Source organism: Corvus cornix, chromosome 13 (assembly GCF_000738735.6).
Source record: "Corvus cornix cornix isolate S_Up_H32 chromosome 13, ASM73873v5, whole genome shotgun sequence".
In the NCBI taxonomy this organism is placed as follows: domain Eukaryota; kingdom Metazoa; phylum Chordata; class Aves; order Passeriformes; family Corvidae; genus Corvus; species Corvus cornix.
The window spans coordinates 6634256-6656837 of NC_046343.1; the positions used below are offsets into that span (position 1 = coordinate 6634256).

At 42.8% G+C, this 22582-nt stretch overlaps 1 protein-coding gene across 2 annotated transcripts; it reads right to left on the reverse strand.

The window, feature by feature from the left end:
* Positions 1 to 1642: 1642 nt before the first annotated feature.
* Positions 1643 to 21986, reverse strand: G3BP1 (G3BP stress granule assembly factor 1). Of its 2 annotated transcripts, none has more exons than XM_039559658.1 (12): positions 21876 to 21986; positions 10549 to 10662; positions 9283 to 9364; positions 8723 to 8896; positions 7823 to 7913; positions 7224 to 7317; positions 6652 to 6856; positions 6103 to 6204; positions 5582 to 5693; positions 5136 to 5261; positions 4918 to 5027; positions 1643 to 4161 (listed from the first exon to the last, which is right to left on the reverse strand). In XM_039559658.1, exons 2-12 carry the CDS (start codon positions 10641 to 10643, stop codon positions 3955 to 3957), a joined length of 1398 nt encoding a protein of 465 aa, XP_039415592.1. In that variant the 5' UTR covers positions 10644 to 10662; positions 21876 to 21986; the 3' UTR covers positions 1643 to 3954. The 2 variants fall into 2 exon arrangements, with proteins under 2 accessions (XP_039415592.1, XP_039415591.1); XM_039559657.1 differs by having other exon boundaries at positions 4918 to 5048; positions 21876 to 21985.
* Between the last annotated feature and the right edge of the window lie 596 nt (positions 21987 to 22582).

Here is a 22582-nt window from a genome sequence, read left to right on the forward strand (position 1 = left end):
TTTGAAAGAATTGTACTCAGTTTCATGTCTCATAACCAAAAAAGCTATTAACGGACCACCTTGCCCCATTCCTCCATATAAGGATAAGGATCTTACTGCTGGGAAATTAAATCATCAATGAGGCAACTCCTTCCTCCCACAGCACACACAGCTTCAAGCTTCACATAGTGTGTACTCCTATCCCCAAGAAAATCCTTGTAAGGGAGCAGAAGCAATTAAGAAACAGAATTTGTTCAAAAATATGCCCTTCCACGATGTGCAGAATAAGCAGCTGCAGAGATCAACTGCAAATCTTCATACCTGCACCCAGAACCATCCTTTTCACTATGGAAAGTGAACTCCCAGGTCTCAAGGACATCTCTGCTGTGTGGCACCAGAGGGGAGTTTCTCACACTCAAGTCAGAGCTCAGTTACCACACAGGCTGTTTCTTGCTCCCAGGGGTAAATCCTCTGCACCAAGCTCTGCTTCCAGCAGCAAGCTCACCATTTCCACACTCACCTGTATGTGGAGAGCAGACACCCAGGAACACCAGAGCTTCAGTCTGAGCAAATTTAAAGAAAAATAAGAGAAGGGAAAAAAACCCCAACAAACAAACAAACAAACAAAAAAAAAAAAAAAAACCAACCAAACAAACAAAAACGAAACAAAAAACCAAACACCACTACCAGAGGGCCCTGCAGAACTAGGAAGTGATCCCAGTCTGAATCCTTAAATGCACAACCAATACCTGCATTCCCAAACACACAAAGATCTGTTTGGCTTTACAAAACAGCCCCACACAAGTCTGCTGGTACTTTCCAGTACTCCAGAAGATGTTTCTCCCTGCTCAAGAGGTAACTAAACCTTTCTAATTGTGCAGTGCCCTTGAAGGAAGAAAAGGCAGCAGAGGCAGAGCTTGGCTTCCAGTTCTGGTTTGGGTGCTATCAACCACTACAACTGAAATGCTCTTATTTCTACTTGTCTTACACTATTAAGATCAGCCAGAAGAGGCCAGGTCACACCAGTCACATATGAAACACTCTCTGTACTCTCAAAAGGGCAGATCAACAAGGTATCACGAACACAAAGGTTATTCCAACACTGTCCATGTGGCTGCTGTGGGTACAAAAACCTGACTGCTCTAGACAGCTTTTCTTCACTTCCCAACTCCCTGCACAGCACTGGGACACCAAGGGCACTTCAGTACCACACACCTCCTTGTCTTGATTGAGGTGGAGGCACTAGAAAGGAGACACACAGAGCCTGATTCATTTAAGACCGTAGCATTTGGTTGCTAGAACGAGCTGGACTACCTTGGTTATTACACATCAGCTTTCTTGGAGCTATTGTAGCCCACTGCAGTCAGCTGAGGCAAATCAAATCGTGGTTGCTCCAGTCACCTTCAAGAATGTATGCAAAGCACTGGAGGCCTTTGACAAGAGATACTGAGGTTATAACAGTACAGCAAGGCAGGAACCAGAAGGGCTGGAGGCCACCAGCCAGCCTTAACACCAAAACCAATGTGCAACAGTTTACAGCAGGTCTTTTCAGAGGACTTTGGTATTAGAGAGTCACAGAGCCACCAAAATGCAAATACCAAAATTCAGTCTACAACATAACTTGCTTTTGAAAAGTGTTTCTTTACAAGACATTCCAGCAGAATTTTATGTAAATATTTTATTTTGCCCGTCATCTTGGGACAAGAACATCACTTTCTGGGTCAACATATTGAGTATGATTCATATGAGAACAAGCATACACTTCACCCTTTTAAATTCATTACTGACACTCTTCTTTCACATCAGACAGCAATGAGTCAGAACTGTCCAGCTCCCACTATGGAAATGGGGGTTCAAGCTTACAGATGCTTTTGCAGATTTGGTTAAAAGTTATAAAAGCTTCTATTAAAAGCACTTTGATAAGTCTGAAGTGCAACCTGTTACTGCAGTCTTCGGATTTAATGTCAAGAACAGTAGAAACCCCACAAAGGGGAAAAAACATATCACAAACAACAAGGACAGGGTTCAGTGAAAGATCTCCATTGCATACTTTCACCTCACAGGCATTCCTGATAGGAAAAATGCAGACAGCTTTTGTTTTTTAAAAAAATACCAGTTACCACCACAAGAGGAAGCAGCAGAATTTCCCCAAATGCTGGCTGTGAGAGCACACCACAGCTCACTTTCCCCCAGTTCACTAAGGTATCAAATCTCCAGGTACAGATGGTAAGCAGGCCAATCTGAGACACAGTTGTAAGGAGGGAAGGGACAAACAGTGTAACAAATGTGAACAGAAAAATAAAACAGAAACCAACACTCTAACAACATTTAGTACAACCAGGTTCAACCAGTAAGTCTGGCAAGTAAAAGGCAAAACATGACTTGAGGACAGGTAATACTGAGGGCAGCTCTGCTCCAGAGCTTACAGCAAGCACAGGGCAAGAGATGACACACTGCATATGCACAGTCATTACAGTAATAAACCAAGAAACATGGAAACAGCAACACCTGACACAGATTAGCGAGCTTCCTACGCAGCTCTGTTGTGCTACCAAGAGATCTAAAGGTCTGGCATAGACACAAATCCACCATTTCCATCTAGATGCTTAACACCAGGCATCACAGAAATACTGCTTTGTGCAGCACCATCTTACAGGATCTCTTGGATTGAAATTACCCAGTTTTGTTTTTCAGTTTCATCTTCTTTCAGAGGCAGTGGAGAGCATTCAACATCTTAACACCAGGACACACAAGCACCTTCCATACTTCTGACAAAAATTCCTTCTTATCCACTTCAGGCCTGAAGCAAGGAATGAAGTACTGCAAAAATAACTACTTACAGCAGTTGGAACTGTAAAGGATGTGACACAGGTATTTCTGCTTTCCTTGTACTTTTGCAATAGTTACAACAAGACCCGCCCAGCTTCAAGTTCCAGTTATTAACTTTTGCATCCAAAAAGTATTTCTTTTCAATAATTTAAATGCAGCCAAAGTGATGCACAGAAGGTATTACAAGCTTTAGCTACAACCACCTCTACCTCGTAAACCTAGTGACTGGAGAGCTTTTTTCCCCTGGGAAAAACTCCAACAAACTCTTGACTTGATAAAGCAAATCTAGACCTTTTTTATTTTTATTTTTTTTAAACAATTTGCCAAAACTGGAATGAGAGATAAATAGAAGGCACAACAATTTTGCTTTTTTTTATACAAATACAAACTAAACATGAAAAAAACTCCCTATTTCAATAAAAAATTTCGTAAGTTCAGGAAAAGTGTTTGAAGAGTCAAGTTCTAGACATTTAAAACCTATCCCACAATCCAAAATTTCAAAGTGGTAAAACAGTAGCTTGAATTCCTTGCTGTGATCATGTATCAAAAGAAAAAGATTCTACGGATACCCATTATTCCACTTTTACAGCGCCACAGAGAAAAAGGTGAAAGTCAATTTTTCAAGTGGCAATGTCTCCAGACTGGAGGATGTTCGTATGACCCTCAAAGAAACATCAAGAGTTTTGCTTTTCTGCCCTTGAAATACTTGCCAAGAACTATGTTTTCCTACAGGCTCTTGAACGCATGCACGTGAAATATTATTCCGCTGACTGCACCCAAATTCATTAGAAAGAGGGGAGGAAATTAAAAAAAAAAAAAAGAAAAAAGAAAGACATTCCTTTAGGAAAAACCACTGGTACCAAAAAAACAAAAATCAGTCCGTAAGTTTGAGGTGAACAGGAAAATTCAGTTCTTGTCTTTTTAAAATCCACTTTTCCTAAAACGTTGTTCCACAAAGCTGGAATCTGGGACAAGGACTAGAAAAAAATAAATCACAGAACCATAACACAAACAAAAGGGGCCAAAATAGTATCAAACGTAGCAGTCTATAACAGGCTAGGGCCACATTCCAAGATACCCAAGGCTGAAATTCACAAATCTGCAGGAAAAAGGGTTTGCGCCACCATGTCAACATCCGCGATGAATTCACTGGCGTTGCCCGATCCCCCTTCCAGCTCCAAATCCTGGCTTCTGGGACATTCCTCCACGTGGAGGCCCTCGAATCCCACCTCCCAGCCCCCCACGAGTGCCTCCAGGTCCACGGGGTCTGTTATCTCTGCGGTCCCCCTCCCTGGCAGCTCGTGTTTTCTTCTCCTCCACATTCAGGCGCACCTCTCCCCTGAACATGATGGGCTGCAACAGAAGCAGAGAAGGTACTTTCATTAACGGGTCACCAAGAGCTCTTCAAGGTCAAGCAGATTCCTGCAGCTTTGTCTCATATCCTCCTCTCCATGAAAGACTGAAATGTTTCAGGATCACTTACTAAACAATGGCAATAGTCAAACCATGCATCCAGTCTTGGGGCTTTACTGGAGAAAAAGATGTGAAGGAGCGACCCTTGAAAAGCCACCTCAGGCTTAACACTGAACATTCTGGTTAACCTTTTAGAAAAGAGCTGGGCTGTAAGCAAGCTCACTGCATGGCTGTGAAGGTGCATCCAGAGTCCCTGCCTACCACAGCAGGTAGGCACGGGCACACATTCTGCATTAGCAGAATCACTGCATTAGCAATCACTGCTGACCTCCTGCCTTTGTTAGCAAAATTCTTTTCAGCGTGCACACCAATACGGCTTCTTCCTTTCAGCCTCTGACAAACAAGATTCTATTTGTCCATAGAATCAGACTCTCTCTACCTTGTCCTCCTGAAAGCTATTTATATACTTCCTGTGTTCAGCAACCTCACACTAAAAAACATAAAGCTCTGTAATGAGCTGCTACAAGCTACTTCAATGACAAAAGACTGCACAAATCTTGGTAATAGGATAGAAAGGCATCACATCTGCTTTAACATGCTCAAGAAAGACTAAAGGGACCAAGTACAATCTCTTCCTGTTAGGCTGAAAAACACTGTTGTCAACAGACCAAAACCACTGACTAGAAATTTATTTACCCTGTTGCTAAGGATCTTCTGAACTGGCTCAGGATCATCAAACACCACAAACCCAAAATTGGGGAGCTTTCCACCACTGTTGATGCGAAGTTCAACAACATTGCCATAGCCTGCAAGAGAAAAGCCAAGTTCTTGGGTCATACATTAGAATGCTCTGTTGACCACGCCCATGGCTGCAACCCCCAACCCCTCAGAGGACAGCAAAGCAACCAACTTACTTTGGAAAAAGTCTTTAAGTTCAGATTTATCCACATCATGGGGAAGGTTCCCAACAAACAGCTGATGGCTGTCTGGGTATCTCACAATCCGCCTGGTTTCCACATCGCCTTGTTCACCCTCTCGAACTTGAACAGAAAAGCAAAACTGATTTTAGAAAAGTCAGTCCTCACAACAAACAGAAACAAGCCATGGTCAGAATTACCACCATTAGCAAGAATCAATTCACACTATCTATCCATTCATATGTAACAAAAGGAAAGCATTCCACATTAGCAAGTTTGTAACTATTTGCTTTTTATCACCAGGCAGAGGCCAAGCTTCAGTTTTTACTTGAGTAAAAATCGTTTACTGACAAAAATGAGATTTTAAAAGCTTTAGTTATCACATTGCTTTCCCAAAAGCCTTAAGCAACAAAAACCAGCTGCTTCTTCGCAGCCTCTCTTACTTGGCCTAGGACCCCGCTGTGGTGGGATGCTTGTTCGCTGCTCCCTCACTCGCTGATCCCTCTGAGGTCTCTGAGGCGGGGTCTGAGATTCAGGCTTTGCCTCGGGGCGGGGCTGTATCAATTCAAAAAGGAGTGAACAACTGAGGGTCAGACAGACATACCAGCAGGTTCAGCTTTTAAGAGCTCACTGTTAAGTTAGTGATAAAAAAAAATACAGGAAAAGGTAACAGTTTTTTCCACCTGTGACTAAAATGCATGTTAGCTCATGTTGGCTTATATGCTAAAAGCAAGCAGCATTCACATGAACATTCCCTGTTCTCCTCCATGAGAAACAATTAATTCTCAACCTAAAAACCTACAAATAACATCCTGATAAAGTCTATCAGGAATCACAGAATTCCAAAGTCTTTAGGGCCTGGCAAGTCAAATCATAAGCAAGTAGATTTCACTCTATTTTTTCCCACCTCAGTTTACTGTCAGCCAGTTCAGCACTTAAACTTCTACACATGCTGGATTCCTACCTGCGAGACGGGTACTTTCACAACATGAGGTGGTATTCCTGATACTGGGACAGCCCCACTGGGAGGAAGATTCTTGCTGGTTACTGATGCCCAGGAAAACGTCTTAAAAAAAAAAAAAAAAAAAAAAAAAAAAATAGAGAGAGAGAGAGAAAGATAGTAACATAACTACATCTCCTTCTGAAATATATTACTGAAAGTACAGCTAACAGACACAGGATAACAGGAACAAATTTTATCTTATACGTGAAAATCAGGAGCCAGACAATAGCAGTTTCCCCACAATTTCCTTCAAAGTATTGACAGTGGAGTCACACTTTACTCTCTTTCTGAATTCCACAGTTGAAACAGGACAGAGCAGTGGCCCAACACCAAGTATCACATCAAGGTTAACCAAAGTATTGGATTCCTGAATATCGATCTGTCCACTTGTACCTTCCTTAACACTGAGAAGTGACAAAAATCCACAGGTAAAAATAAAGCTCTGTAAACAGACAGTGGAGCCCTACTGATGAAACCACATCAGAGAGAAAACAGATCCATTGTCATTACCCTGGAATCCTCTTGCACAGCAGGAGCTGGATCAGCAGGAGCTGGAGAAGGACTCTTTTCCACAGTCTCCTCTGGAGCAGATTCCTCTAATACTGGCTCAGACTTTTCTTCCTGCACCTCTGGTTCAGGTTCCTGTTCAGGTTCTGCCTCTGGCTCAGGCTCTGCCTCTGCAGCTGTTTCTTCCAGGTGTTCCTCAATGTCATTGCTATAATACAGCAGCACAATGAGCAGGAAAAAGAGGTGGTACTGTATTTATTCCATTACTGGTGATAAGCAGCACTACTTATCCAATACAGAAGTCAGGCACATGACATCTGAGAGAAAGAACAAGGCCAAGTAAGGCCACATTGCACAGGCATGCAAATTTTGCATTGCTACACTATAAAGCAGCAAAAAAAAAAAAAAAAAATAGACTCTCAGTGTTCAGCCTAACAGCATTTTGATTTCAGCTGATCAATAAAAAGGAATCTTTTGACTGTCAGAGGAAAACTATTAATAGCAATAAATTCATGTGACCTGTTCTACAAGCAGCCTCACACAACACCTGACTTCATCTATAAATATATTATTACCTGACAGCCTGCTCATAATAAGCACCACTATCATCAGGAACAGCCTCAGGTGTCTGCTGTCTTTCCTCAGGTTCCTCCCCTTCCTCCTCTGATTCTAAATAAGGTTAGAAAAGAAAACATAATACAACACACGTCTTTAATGTGAGGCTCAAACACAAGGCACCTACCACAATATACAGTTGAAGTTTCTAGCAAAGCACACAGAAAACACTTTCAGGATGTGACATGGAACAGACATTTCCTTGTATTTCCACTATCACTTTGGTTACTCAGTTTTGACCAAGGTTAAAAAAAACCATGTTCCAAATACTTCAGAGAACCAGATTTATAACCTACAAATCTGACTGCAACTGCCAAAATAAGTCTTAAAGAGTTCTTGTAATAAAAACAGAATATGCCAGAAAAATAATCATCTGCATGTCACAACTCCTCGCTGGATTGAAAAGAAACTACAGGCAAGGAAAAAACCTGCAAGCATATGAAATTTAACACTGATCTGTCTTCTCCAGCAAGAAGATTTTCTTTAGTCTGGGAATAGACTGTTGATAAAATCTAGAACCAAACACCAACAGAACCATACAAAGATTTCTGCTACTTACCCTCTGGAGGCTCAGTGTCAGAGTCCCCAAAAACCTCATCCTGGTAGCGGAAGATATCGTTGTGGACATAGAACTTGTTTGCAACAGAGCCCTAAAAGCAAATCAAAGGGAGGAATTGATTCAATTACATCAATCCAGTAATGTAAAAACGGAAATAATGTGAAAACAAAGGTTTGAGCATATCAACCTTCCCACAAGATTAATCCAAATCTGCCTATTTTAAGAAAATAATGTTATTTGGGGCAAGAAAACAACAAAGAAAAAAAGACGTCACTCCTAACAAGTATGCCTGGAACAAAGGAAAAAAAACTGTTGAAGTGCATTCAATTGCAATAGCTCACAACACTGAAGAAGTGAGTGACAACTTCCTGCTGTCTAAAGTATCAATTCTTATCTCCAAGTCATATTGGAAAATAGAGTGATCTTGCTACACTCCTTTTTCACTATCACTTTTAATCTGTGAACGACTTTGTTAAAAAAAAGTTGTCTATTTAAAAATGCCACTTCAAATGCTGCATCAGCACCTCATGAACAAGAAGATTTGGAACCCATGTTTTCAAGTGACAGGAAGCATTCCTCTTTTTCTACTATTTCTTTTTCAGTAAAAAGGCCAGTTGCTAGGATAGCAAATCAAAGAGAACATAATTTTAATATGCTTAAGAAAACAATGTGTTGCACTACCCCTAGGAGTCCAAAGTCAGGACATTTATAACTGATTTCAATATCCAAGGTCAATGTACAATCATACAGGAGGAGTGTAATTCCCAAAGGAATTTTCAGAACATTACTGCTGAATTTTGTGGCAAGTTACCTTCCCAGACTAACCCTTCAGACTGCAACAGTGAAGCAGACAGAGCTCACCAATGCTGTCAGAACCCCCTGCCAGCCCAGCTCACCCACCTCAGGTGCGAGCACGAAGGTCTGCATGAACCTGCGCACAGGCTGCATGTTATTGGAGAGCTCCCCCATCACCTGCACCACCACGCCGTCATTGAGGGTGGCGTGGGCATCCACATGACGGATCTTTGTGTGGCAATCCTTGAAGTTTAGTGACAGCACCTTCTTGTGGATATCCTAGGAAAGGACGGTACACATGGGTTACACCGCAGAAGCCATTTCTGCCAAGTTAGCAGCTTTCAGAGAAAGCAAAAGCAAAACCATAAAAGACTGGTTTAAGATACATTCCCTAACTTTGGAGAGAAAGCTTGGCAGGATGCTTGTTAGGTTTGCTTTGCAACCAATTTTACATTATGAGCTTTCTATAAAGGAAGCACATTTTGCCTAACTATTGCTGTCTACAGATGAGAGGGTATTTTCCTCCACTTTTTTTTTTTCTTTTTCACAGAAAGCACTTGAACAGGGTGAAAGCACTGTGAATCACAGCTGGATACATTTCTCTTCTCAACCACAAAGGTGACAAAATAGAAGGAAAGAACAGCTTTCTTTTTTAAAGTTCTTACGGATTGCCCATAGACTGCGTCAGCTGGTTTTCCATTGGAATCCAAGCCACCGTGAACATAGGAAGAGTTCTTTCCATAAAACCTGTTGGAAAGAAATATTTTAATGCCAAGCTTTGTTGTGTAAGAACACTGAGCCTCTACATTTGAAGTACAGTATAAATAATACACTTTCAAGTAAGTTTCCTGTCTGAATCACTAGAATAAAGCCACAAAAATCTAATAATCCTGTCACCAATCTGGGGGTGGGGGGAAAACACAAAGTTTTCTCACATAAGGTGCAGCATTCAGGTGTGTCAGAGACCCAGGCACTAACAGCCAAAACCAAAGTCTCATGGGAGCTCATGATCCAATCCCATTATCCCCTTTCTGAAGGTTCCCAAAGCGACATCCTGAACATCTGGGATGCTGAAGGTTCCCCCTCAAATTCTGATTTCAAGCTTGAGCAAGGAGCAACGGGACTTGTTTTGCTCTTCTACAGCGAAAGTAGTATTGCAGGTAAATCTTCCTTCCTGTAACTGAGACTACCAGCTAAAATGCCCTAAGCACCACAGTATGGTACTGCACTCTGCCAGCAGATAAAAGACTGGAATGGATTCCACGGCACAGAGTCAACTGGCCTCTGACCCAAATGGATGAGGTCAGCTGTCCACCAAAGTGGAGAAACACTTGAACAAGTGTTCCTAAGACTGGAAGGGGGAAGGTTTCAGAAACTGTTTATCTGGCTACTCAAAACACAGCAAAACAAAAGTGTATCTCCATAAACAAGACTAGTTTCAGAAAGGGTACCCATCAAACCATAGAGGACCCATTTGTTTAGATAACAGATTGTAGTTTGCTGCATACCTATAATTTCCCTGACTTTCCTTTAAGAAAGAGCTGGTGTGACTCCCAAGAGAGACCAGTACACAAGCACACAACTTATTCAATGTTTCCTCCTAGTCAGGGAACATTTTATCAAGCCAAAAGAAATGCTTAACTAAGTAGTATTTCTGCAACTTCAATTTATATTGATTACAATCAGAAGTGGAAAGCAGCATTTCAGTTACAACCACAACTCAGATATTTAAAGAATTCTTGTAATCTTTATTATCCATCTTTTAAGCCAGCTGATCAAAACCAGAAGTAAATGACACTCAGCATCTTGAATAAATCAGGTTCCTAAGTGTCCAAATTCAGCAAGCTAAGTAATAAGATCATTCACCAATTTTAACACACAAGTTAGGGAATTCACACAGAAAACCAGCTCAGACTGAAGCAGAGCTTTACCTGTGCAAGTAGTCAGGTGCTTGGTTCAGCAGGGTATAGTACTGCCTCACGAATTCCCGCCCGACCAGCAGGGGACTTGGCTTCTCCATCACCATTTCTTTGGTCAACTGAAAACTATGGAAAAAAACAAAAGCTCCATAAAGCACAAGCATTTCAAATGGCTGTTCACATCCTGATTCCATAAGCCACCTAAGCACAGCGGAAAGCACGCACCAGAACTGTTTTACCCCTGTAAGCAGTTTAAGCACTGTGTTTTCAGAGTCATCAGTGATTTGGTGCCAGGGAGAGGATTCCTGGGTACCAAACCAGAGGTGGGAGAGGCTGCAAGGCCAAGGAAGGTCACCTCATAACATGCCAGTAGTTAGTCATCACACATATCCTCAGTAAAAAGCAGGTGGCAGCAAGTATGGTTCTTCAAGAGGATTTGCTAAGTGGCTAAGACATTTACAGTCGATCCAAATTCTACTTACCTCACTTGACTTCACAATCAGAATTAAAAGTCAGATGTTCTCAGGCAAAGCCTGTGCTACTGTATTAGGGGCATTTTTCAAAGGTCAGAATAAGTCCAATCTATTTTTATCAGCAGCACAGCACTACTTGCTCTGAGTGTCAAGCTCTCTGGAAGAATATTGCATTATAAAAAATTATTATGCTACGAACAAATACATGCTGCTCTTGCCCTACTTCGACTCTCAGCAAGTCACTTCTCACTTAAATTCAGACCACCACTCAAGTGAACAGCACCAGCCATGCCCAGGGACAATCTGGGTACCTCCTACCTACATTCTACAGATCTGTAAGTTACAAAAATAAAGTCTTTGCAGGTAAGTTACACAATACATGTATCTTCAGGACAGGCCAGCCAAATTCAAAGCACATTCCCACATTTCCTTGCTATCAAATACTCATAAAGACTGTTCAAACTCATTCAAAATAGTTTTAAACTCACAGGGATAAATACCAACACCAGGGCATGATCTTGGTACTGAATACAGAAACAACAGTAGATTTTCTGCTTCATACTCAGCTGTACCAGTGAGCAGCAGAATGGGGGCTTAGCAAACAGTTTTGCTGCTGAAATCGCTTTCTCCCCACTACTGACTCCCAATCTCCTTCACCACACAGCCCTTTCCCAAACACATAGTATTCAAATTCCACATGCACATCGTCCAGGTGTGATGTGCAAGTCAAAACCAACAGTATTCAGCTGAGCCCTCTAAAAAGCAATTCGGGAATCAGCAATTACTTATCTGCTTTTATTTAATACAGATAATTATAAATGGCTCCAAGAAGTGGTGGCATCAACAACTGGGGAAAAACCCATACTGGATTGCAGCCAGAACATGGAATAGGGGGAAAAAAATGAAGTCAAATTAAGCAGTTTTTAGCGTAGACTAATCCAGATAGAGCCTGCAATGCTCATGCCAAGCCAGGCATGCCTCAGGACAAGCTTTCTCTTGGCACTATATCCAAGAGCATCCCATATCCTGGGAAAACTGAGTTGCCCACAACTTATCCCTTAAACATAGCAAAAGGGAAAGAAAGACTGCCTCTCCCACCTGCTTGTACTAAGCCCTGTTCCAGTTCATCCAAGGATCTTAAACATTTGATACTCACATATTTAATGAATTTCAGAGAAGTTGTCCTTTAGACACCAAGAACTGATGACAGAGCAGAGCTTCAGAATACAAAGGTGACCAGGTTGGTGTTACTGCAGTGACAATTTCAAACACACAACATACACAGGGCTGCAAAGAAAGTTACAACCACACTGCTGGATGGACCAGGAATGCAAAACAGAAGCTTTAATCCTCAAAGAGATGAGCACACACAAAAAGGTGACACGGAAGCCATTATTTTGGATGAAGCTAAGTCCAAATGATCCCGGTAAATGCCATACATCTCAAACAACAATCAAACACACAACACACTGCACTCAAAAGACAGAACAACGTGTAGCCACACTGCTGGAACATCCAGGTAATAGATCTGAGGATGTGATCACACACAAACTCCCAGCAGAGGCCAGCATGCATTGCAGCCAGCTTTGCTGGAGGAACGCAGCTAAGGTTCAAGACAGAAAATGTAACAGCAGAGTTGTAATTTTGTATACATTGATGTGTTTTTCTCTGCTTTTAATACAGTCACATTTCACTATCTTTGTAAGTCTAGAAATAAATGAGAAGTCTTCCCATTCCATTTTAAAATACACTTTTTGATAGGTTTAAACACAGGGAAAAAGATCAGGTGGGCTCCAGAGGATGTGCCCATGAACTTCCTCTCTTTCAGCAGGACATGTGTCTTATCACCACCACACAAGGAAACGTTACCTACATGATAATGTGCAGAAAACGTAAGACTAAATAAGACCTAGAACTGAAAAAGGCTTTTCAAAACATTCAAAAGCTTTCAAGACATTTGAGGATATTTTCAAGAGCTAACCATGCAGAAAGGAAGTAATAGTCCACAGCTGGGTCTGGCCTGCAGGAAACACCCTGATTCTGCAAAGCACTTTCACTTCAGGAGGGTTCCACTATCTGTGGTTTTGCAGAAGCCTTTGAACTCTAAGTGTGATGTATTATCGGTACAGATGTCCAAAACCCAGCACAGTCCGAAGTGACAAAACCTCCAAGAGATGAAGATGAACTCGTTTGCCTTCTAGTGCATGTTAAATGAGATCCCCATAAAATATTATCATACAGTAAGAAAACACAGCAAAGGTAAAGTAAGGGTAAAGTAAGGCTAAGTGGTGGCTACCACTGCTGACTTCCTCATCCCACTTGTTTCCTCTTGAGTACTTGGGAAGCTCTGTAAGGAGCAGGCCAACCCTAAAGCACTGGGAGCAGAAATGGCAGACAGACATGACTTGCACTTTTTAGCCCCAGTCAGCTTAACTGACAATGCAGGATTTATTTGCTCCACAAGAGTTAAAAAATTTGCTTCTGTGCTGTCAGTTTACAGGCAGGAAGCCAGTCCTACCATGTACCAAGATCACCATTTGGAGAATGAGACGAGGTACACTTAATTTCTTTGTGAAGATACAGCTTCCCCGGAATTCAAGCTTATTCCTACAGATGTAAATAGGCAGGTTTTCTATTCAGTTCTGATAAATGATGAATCTGGCTCTTCTGAGAATTATTTTCAAGTGCTTCCTAGAACACCAATGTACAAAGCTTGACATTCTCACATAATGGCAAAATGTTCCTGTAGCACTCAAGTCTCAACAGCTGATTCACCAACAGCTCTTTCAGATTTCTGTTCTTCAGTGAAAGCCTTCACCTGCATTAACCCACAGGCACATCATCTTCCATGCTGGTCTCAAGAAATATTGAAAGTGAAGTGGCTTGATTATGTCTGTCATCCTTACATGCTTAAAACAATACATGAGAGAACTTCCCTCCTGCTAAGGGTGAAAAATCTATCAGAACTAACTCCTAACATGAAAAGAAGAATTGCAGAGTGCCCAGTTGTTCTCAAGCAGACCTCAAAAGAAATGGGAAAAACCTTTACATGACCTAATCAGAGGACAACAATCTGTTTTTACTGCTGCCACACCTGCTGCTACGTTGCCAGTTGCCATCTGTTCTTGTTCTCTAGCCAGCACAACCTGAATGGTGGAAGCCAAGCACCTCCTCAGAGAGTATTTGCTCCCTACCATCATGAGCAATTTTATTACTCCACGATTCCCTGATCCAAGAAAAACTGCAAATACTTCATACTACATTTTCATTGCACAGCACATAATAGCACCAAATGTTTGAACTGTCACTACATTACTCCTGATAGAAGCTTATCCACACATTTTCCTGTCAATTGACATAATGATGAAAGGGTGAAAATTGACAGGAAAAACTGAAAATGTGATTATTTAAGATTCATTCATAATCATGCATTCATATTATCCCATATGTAAAACAAATTGGATAAGTGAAATTATAACAAGTACACTATAACAATTCTGCAGCATAACTGAGCCCCTTCCTTAAGCCAAGGACTTAGAGGAAGACAAATACCTCCTTTACAGTGGTTATCACCTGGCTGGTGGAAAATTCCACCATCTGTCACAGTGCTCCCACTTGGCAGAAAATCAATGTCAGGCACTGAATTTCTAAAATACTGTTATGTAAATTAGAGCCATTTATGTAAATTCCATATTAGCAAATTCAGATTTAGGTCCACAAAACCTATTAGTATATTAGTATTCAGAAAAATGGACTCAGCAGCTCGCATTGGTTTGTATTTTGTAATCTTTATTACCAAACTGCAACATAGTAAAAGCAAACTAATCATTGCTGTCCCAACTCAATTTGGTTTGGGGGGGTTTTTTGTTGGTTTGTTTTTCGGGTTTTTTTAAATTTTTGAATCAGACAAGGACTTTAGCCTGAATGTTGCTTCTACTGAACTTGCTACAAAACAGAAGTGTGTCTTAAGCACATCACAGGATGTTTGGGCTCTCAGGGCAAACAGTCCCAAGACTCAGGCAAAAGCCTCTTGGCCTGATGTAACAAGCCAAAGGATCAAAACCCAACGAACTAAAACATGCAAGTCAGAAAATCCCAAATTTCACTTCCCAAAGTGTGGCAATTTAAAATATCATCTGTCAAGAAAAGAGTCAGAACTAACAAGAAGACAAGATAAAACTGAATCATAATCTCAACAGGCTCTGGTGTGTTTTTAACATTAGCCTTGTTTCTTTGCTCTCTACCATCTTTAATTACATTTTTTGACTTGCATTTCAATACAAGGAGCCGTCTCAAAAAATCCAGAGTTCCTACAATGCATTATAGTCCTGACTGAAATAATATACAGCAGTTCACCTATTCTCCTTTGGCTACTCAAGTGCTGTAAGGTGACCATCTGAACTCCACTCCTTCCACCTCTACAAACTGGTGGAGTTTACAGGGTGCCAAAGCAGCCATTCAGAATGTCAAACTTTCCACACAACTCCACTCCCTCATTTTGCAATCAGTGAATTCCTTAACTTAAGAAGGCTTTTTGGAAACTGAAGAAACAGCCAGAGAAGCTCACACGGAGAAGAGGTGTCTGTATCCAAGCACAACGCACTACAAATGTAGTAAACACCAATTTTGCTGGAAATTAAAGGTCTGGTCAATAGTTAATAGGATTGCATAATTAAGCGTCATTTGGGATTTCTCCAAGTTGCTTAGCAACAGGTGAGCATGCTCAAAGCCACAAACCATTTAGCTGGATGGAATAGCACCTCTAGAAGCAGTTACTGCTGCTGTCATGGGCAAAAAAAAAAAATCATTAAGAAAATGCCCAGTAGGCCTTTAAGAAGACATGATATAGACTGAAAGTTTAACAACAAAAGCAAACCAAATACAACTAATTCCAACTCTCCATACATTTTACATGACTAGTATCTGCTCTGCGGCTGACTAAGCAATAAAAAAAAAAAAAAAAAAAAAAGAGGCTGGTACCTGTGTGAATCATGATACAAAACATTAGAGTGAACAATGGAACACAAGCTCAACTTGCACCCCTAGGCAAATTCCAGGGCCCATCTCAACTGGGGATTTATATCATCACACCAACTTGCTCTCAAGTAGGAAAAGTGATGTTAAGTAAACGTGCATTTAAAACACAAAGATCACAGATACACTGAGATACACTTCTTTTAATACAGCCTTAGCTATCCAAGGGAACAAAGAAACCCAAAACAATCCAGTTGTTGACCCAAGCCTAAATTATAGAGCTGAAAATGCATCTCAAATAAGCAGGCAAATGAAGTGCCAAAACACTAATGTGCTCTAAAAAACAGGTCCCATTACTTGCTTCCCACTGGATGCAGAGGCAGACAATGTCACTGGGACAGGGTCACAGCAGCACAAGCCTGTATTTTAGACACAAGTCATTACAGCTGCCTATCTGTAATCAGTTCACCTTTTCTGCCTTTGACAGATTCAGAGGGAAAGTATTCAGTGTGGAAGCGTGGAAGAAGGCAGCACTATTTCACAGGAGGCAAGATGCTTGGAACCCACAGGCAGTGGAAGCTCAGTGATGGGGTAACTTATGCAATAAATAAATATCTGAAGATCAAATTGGGACATGTTGTGAGGTTACCAGCATTCAACTCTTACTAGCATCTCCAGGAAACATTCAGATAGTCTGTAAGATGAATGTATTCACTAGGAACTTCCAGAAGCAGGCACCTCAGAGCAGCATGAATTGTCAGACATATCTTACAGACAGAAGAGGCTTTAATAATCTTCCAAACCTAATCTTCCAGCACCTAATAAAACATGGATCTGGACTGTCCAAACCTAGCACAGCTATTTCTCCTTTCGCTTGTGACTCCTCTCCACTGTATGACCCACACAACCTAGAAAGACAGGCAATGCCTACATTCATAAAATACTTGAGGTGTTACAGGGAACTGGATCCTAAAAAATCATCACACAGCAAGCAGAACCACCAGGCAAACAGCTTTCTCTGTGCTTAATTATCTACATGCAGCCTAAAGGCAGAGCAATACCTGAGCCCCCTCTGAAGCTTTGAGACACACTGACAAGGGACCCTCTAGAAAAGCCAGGTATTACATCAACATATGGATAAGAAAAATTAACTTAGAAGCTTAACTATTTTCTAATCAAAGCATCCAAGCAATCAAACAAAATTTAAGCAGAAGAAAAAACGTTTTCATCACAAGATTAAAAAATAATTCAGAATTACATTCGGCACTGCCCATGCTAGTACTAAAAAAACCGTCTGCTTGCCAGTGGCAGATGGGAAGCCTTACTCAGCAGCAATGCACAGCCCTTCAAACACTGGGAGAATACAAATAAACAAGCCAACAATTGCTGAAGAGCTGTCAGTGTAGAAGTCTGCCTGTGTTTTTGCTAACAAACCAAAGTGTGATCCACAAGTTGATGGATATGATGAAGTCTGCCATTTCTTAGACAAAATTCAGCGCTTCTTGTATTTTTCAGCTCTACCAAGCAAAAAAGAGACAAACTGAAGACTTCTAATGCTTTCAGTCAGAATCCAAGAGAAAAGAGATCATTTTGGAGAAATGTAATTTCCAGGGCATTAGGCTCAAAAGTAGATTAAAAATACAAAGATCCCCTGAAGTGTAAGTTAGGGTAGTTGAGATCAGCATCTGTGCCCCTACAGTAAGGGATGAATGTTCATGTGGGTAAGGAAAAAGATACCAGACACTATTCCTCCAACTAAGAGCATACAAGTCTAAAGACAAACAGCAAATTAGGTCCTGTTTACAAGAAAAAAAAAAATCTAACCCAGAAGACTCTTGAAAATTTGCTATTAAAACTAAGTGATAGAAGAAATTCTCAGCAAGATGTTTGGGGTTTTTTTTTAATTCATCTCTCAAAACACTTTATGCCCTCCCTGAGTGCTGAGCTTAATATGGATGGTGTGGGTTTGGGGTTTTTTTCCTTCCTTTTTAAAGCTGGTTCACCTGGCTTCCAAGTTCCTACTTGATATCACTCAAACATCACTTCAATTCAGCAGTTACCTGCTGTAACATTAAACTAAGGTGATCTGTCCTGAGCTTAACTAGCAACATTTCATATCCTCACAAAAAGAGAGCTCTGTTCCACTTAGCATTACAGAAAAACACAGGGCCCTTGTATTTTGACAGAAGTCCAAAAGGAACTCCTCTTCAAAATCTGAGTTCTCTGAAAACTCAAAGCCTTGAGAATTCCCAGAAATATTCCTACATTTTTAGTAATCCTAAAATCAGGTTATCCTAAACAGGCTCTCAAACATGGAGAAGGACTTGCCTTTCTAACTGAACCTACCTCAACCTCATTTACCCTGCAATTAGAAGCAATGTTTTTCTGCACAACTACATTTTAAACACACAAATTTCATCCTAATGGGTGGTAGAATAGTGCTAGCCTGAATGGTTTGTTTACTCTTTCTTTAATGAAAAATAAATCAGCTTTCTGCCTATACTGCTCTCCAGACTGCCTCATGATAAAGCAGCTACTTAGACCCTGTGATTCTGCCATTAGAATAGGTTTTGTTTTGACATCCAAGAGCTGCTCCAACATCTCGATGAAGTTGGCAGCAGGTCCAGTCATCTTCTCTTAGGTCTGCAAATTTTCCATTTGGCTCCAGTGCAGCTTCTTAAAGCAAAAAAGCAGAAGTTACTCATCAGCAGTCAGAAGAGGCAGATCAGAACCCAGAGCTACATCAACATTACAGTGAAATTCAAGCTCACTGCCACTTAGAATAGAATCACCAGGATTAAGATTTAAAATATTTTCTGCATGCCAAGCAACAGATAACTGTAAAGAGAATCAACTCTTTCACCTCTACCCACTTAAGTCATGGAAGACACTTAAACTCGATGTATCAACTGTATCCTTAGGGCTGACCCATCGTGGCACTGTTACATTAAAAACAAAACAAAACGAAGTCAGCCCAGCAGCAGCCAGGAAACAGCACAGGGCAAAGCAGATGAAAATGGAAGATGGCCACCAGCATTTTCCAGTGCAGTGCTGCATGTCTGCCTCAGCAAGGAATCAGGTTCATCACAGATCACTCCTACATAACTGACAGCACCCAGGCTCCTGCTCTGAAAGCAGCACTGCACCAGCCATGTCTTCCTGGAAGAGATCCAGACTTAATATAGCAAAAGTAGGACCTCAAACCAGTATAACACTTACTGCCTGCAAAGCTAAGCATTCTTTTACAGTACCTGAGGATCAGACTTAAGTTTTTCTTTTTAATTACTCAATGAGGTAGCTTAAGGTTATCAAGTCTATTAGCAGGTATCTCAGGAAGTTAAAGAATTACTTTAGCTCTGCAGATTTTATATAGGCACCTGTAAAAAAAAAAAAAAAACAAAAACAAAAACACCCAGTCTTCTAGACCAAACCATCACTTTTGGTTTTGATCTGTTCCAAGCAGAGCAGACTACAGCCAGCACAGCAACTAGTACCACCCTGCTGAAGTCCTGCTCTACTTGGATTTCCTCTTTGATTCTTCAGTCATCACCTTACTTAGTCAGACAAAAAGGCCCAGGTGCTAATATTAAAAACTAGAATAATGTTTTCAAATTCAAACAGGCCATTATGTCAACCTTATGGGTGCTCTCTCATCAGGTTGTACTGTTTTGAACAGTAGGAATATCAAGAAATATCAGGATGTACTTACAGCAACGTCACCTTAGCTTTATTTCACTTTCATAAAAAGTGCTGCTCTGTATGTTTGCCTTACAATTTACAAGGTGAAAAATAAAGCTCTGAACCAAAGAGTTTGCTGTTTCATCGGGTACATGAAGATTCTGTTTAAAATTCAGATGTTCAAGCTCCATCAGTTGTGTTGAACTCTACTGATGGTGTTGAGCCAGCAGCAAAGTGAGCAGCAGAGCAGTGCTCCTGCCATCACAGCACAAACAAATCCTTTTGTATGCTTTTGTTGTTTCTTAGACTGCAAATGCAAAGATTCCCAACAGAAGATCCTGATGGGCTTGGCACACATAGACTAAGTCTCGTCCACCAGGTTTTCTACTTTAATTTTAATTATGCTTCCCTGCCTTCAACTTGAGGAGTCCACAATTAGAAGAACACAACCTAGCAAAAAAAGGGCAAATTCACACCAGTCAAGAACTGGAGGCCACTATTTACCCTCTGATGTATACAAGATTAAGATTTTTAAAAATAACTATATTTATAAAATTATGATATACATTTGCAAAGGTTCCAACATTGATTTTTTTTTCCCTGACTTTGTACAATTACACTTTCTAGCAGGTTTTAATAGTGCCTTTCAGGCAAACCAGTCCCTGCAGCACATGATGCTGTCAAAAAGGACGTGAAATCTCCATCATAAAGATAAGGATGTAAGACTTAAAGCACATGAGTACTTCCAGCCAACCTTCAAATCAGCTACATATATGCCATCCACTAAGCTTTTTTTTTTTTTTTTCAATCTAGGCTCATAACTTTACATTACATACAGTGACTGAAACACCCCAGGAATTGTGAGTTCAGTTCAGAGGATGAGAAGATGCTACCATCAGCACCATGGAAGTATCACAGAGCTACCTAGCAAAACGGTTTGGCTTATTCTGTACAGACAGAGAATAAGAAAAGTGAAAATGTAGTGCAAGGGAAGAATATCAGAAAAGGTCGGAAATGCAGTTTTTGTCTGTCAACTTCTGCACTTCCCTTTATGACATCAATCTAACAAGCCTCATTAGCTAAAAAAAAAAAATCCAACCCCCCCTCCCCCCGTATGATTTATGGCGTCTGGAACCATCAGCTTCCAAAGCTTGATAGCAGTGTCCAGATTTCCTAAAGCTGTCACTCCTGGCTGTGAGAGCAGGGGCTTGCCAAAAATAGCACACACTGGAAACATGGCGGCTTGCTGCAAATGCTGCTTTCCCCCAATGGTAGAACAAAAAAAAAAAAAAATCCTTTTTTTGGTAAAAAATACTTATTATATACATGGACGTCTTAACGTAAAAGGTCACCAGGTAAGCCCGCTGAAAATTAGGAACAGGTTAGATCATCCAGATCAACACTGGGAGGTACTGGAAGATGTATCGAAACCTTTTCTCTGGGGTTTCTCCAGCACGTACATCTGGGGCCTTACAGGATGCTGGAAAGTCTCCTTACAAGCACTACTTCGCATTCAAATCTTAGCTTAATCTCCGATTCGGCCAAGGTCATGCGGTAAACCAGGATAAGATCCATGCTCTCCTGCTCGAATTATAACTTCCTTCACCTATAAAGTTACACCAAGGGAACCACCTCGAGCTGATACTCGGGTCCGGACCGTGCGAGCACCCAGCGCTGCCCCTCAATCCACAGCTACAACTCGCTATTGAGCGGGAACACCTCGAGCTTTGGGTGGGCTCCTCCCCGACCCCACCTGCTCAAAACAAAACCCGAAGGCAGAGGGCGAAAAAGCCTCCGAGTCTGAAAATCCGAGAACAAAGCTCTCCCCGCACACCTCGCATCGCACAATGCGGGCCCGCGAGCAGCCGATGCCCCGCCGCCCCCCCTGCCCCGCACCGCTCCCGCCGGGAGCTCCGAGGCCGCCGCAGCACCGGGAGCTCGGGGAAGGCTCCGGACCCCCACGGGGGCTGCGTGGCCGCGGGTCAGGCGGGAGAGCGCCTACTACAAAGCGCCGCGGGGACCGGGCGGGCCCCACGCCGGGCTGGATGGAGGAGCGGGTTAGGGGGGGAGGCGCCGGCAGCGCCGTCCCGCACGGTCCGCGGCCTACTGAGCGCCGGGGGCGCCTCGGAGCCGGGGCGGTGCGTGCGGCCCGCGGCCTCCCCCGGGAAGGCGCGGCCACGCCGGTGTCTCCTCGTGCCCCCCACCCCCCCTCACCTGCGGGCGGAGCGGGACGGGAGCGGAGGCGCCGCTTCACCACAGGGCCCGGCGGACGAAAAGCGCCTCACGCAGCGGCGTGCTCTGCCGCCGGCTACATATAACCGGCGCGCAGCCTACCCCAGCGGGCGCGGCGCAGCCAGTCAGAGAGCGGCGGCCGCCCTCGCTCGGATGCCGGTTGGCCCACAGCCGTGAGGAGGCGGGCGGAGAGCTGAGGGGCAGCTCAGCCAGCCAACCACGCGGCAGAGCTCCGCGGGGCAGTGAGAGTGATTGACAGGCGGATGAGCCAATGGGCGGCGGAGGAGGCCTGATAGATTTGCCCTTTGGCCAATGGGACGACGCTCCCCGCGCCAGCAGGCGCGCAGGGCGGCGCGCGCCGGACGCCGCAGTGTGGTTGAGCCGCACTGCAGCGCCCTTGAGAAAGTGCTGGTAAACCCCGTTACAGATCGGGGCGGGCCCCGCGGGGCGCGGCGACCAATGGGAGGGCGCGGAGCGCGCTGACGGACAGGCCCCCGCCGCGGCTCTTAAAGGGGCAGGCGGCCGCCACGCGGGGCGGTGTCCCGCGCTCCGTGCCGCCCCCTGCTGGACGCAGAGCGGACGGCGGCCAACATGGCGGCGGCGGCGGGCGCCATGTGCGGGGCTGAGGGGGCACCCAGGGCCCGGCCCTGCCACGGCCGAGGGCTGCGGACCCCCTGCAGTGAACAGGC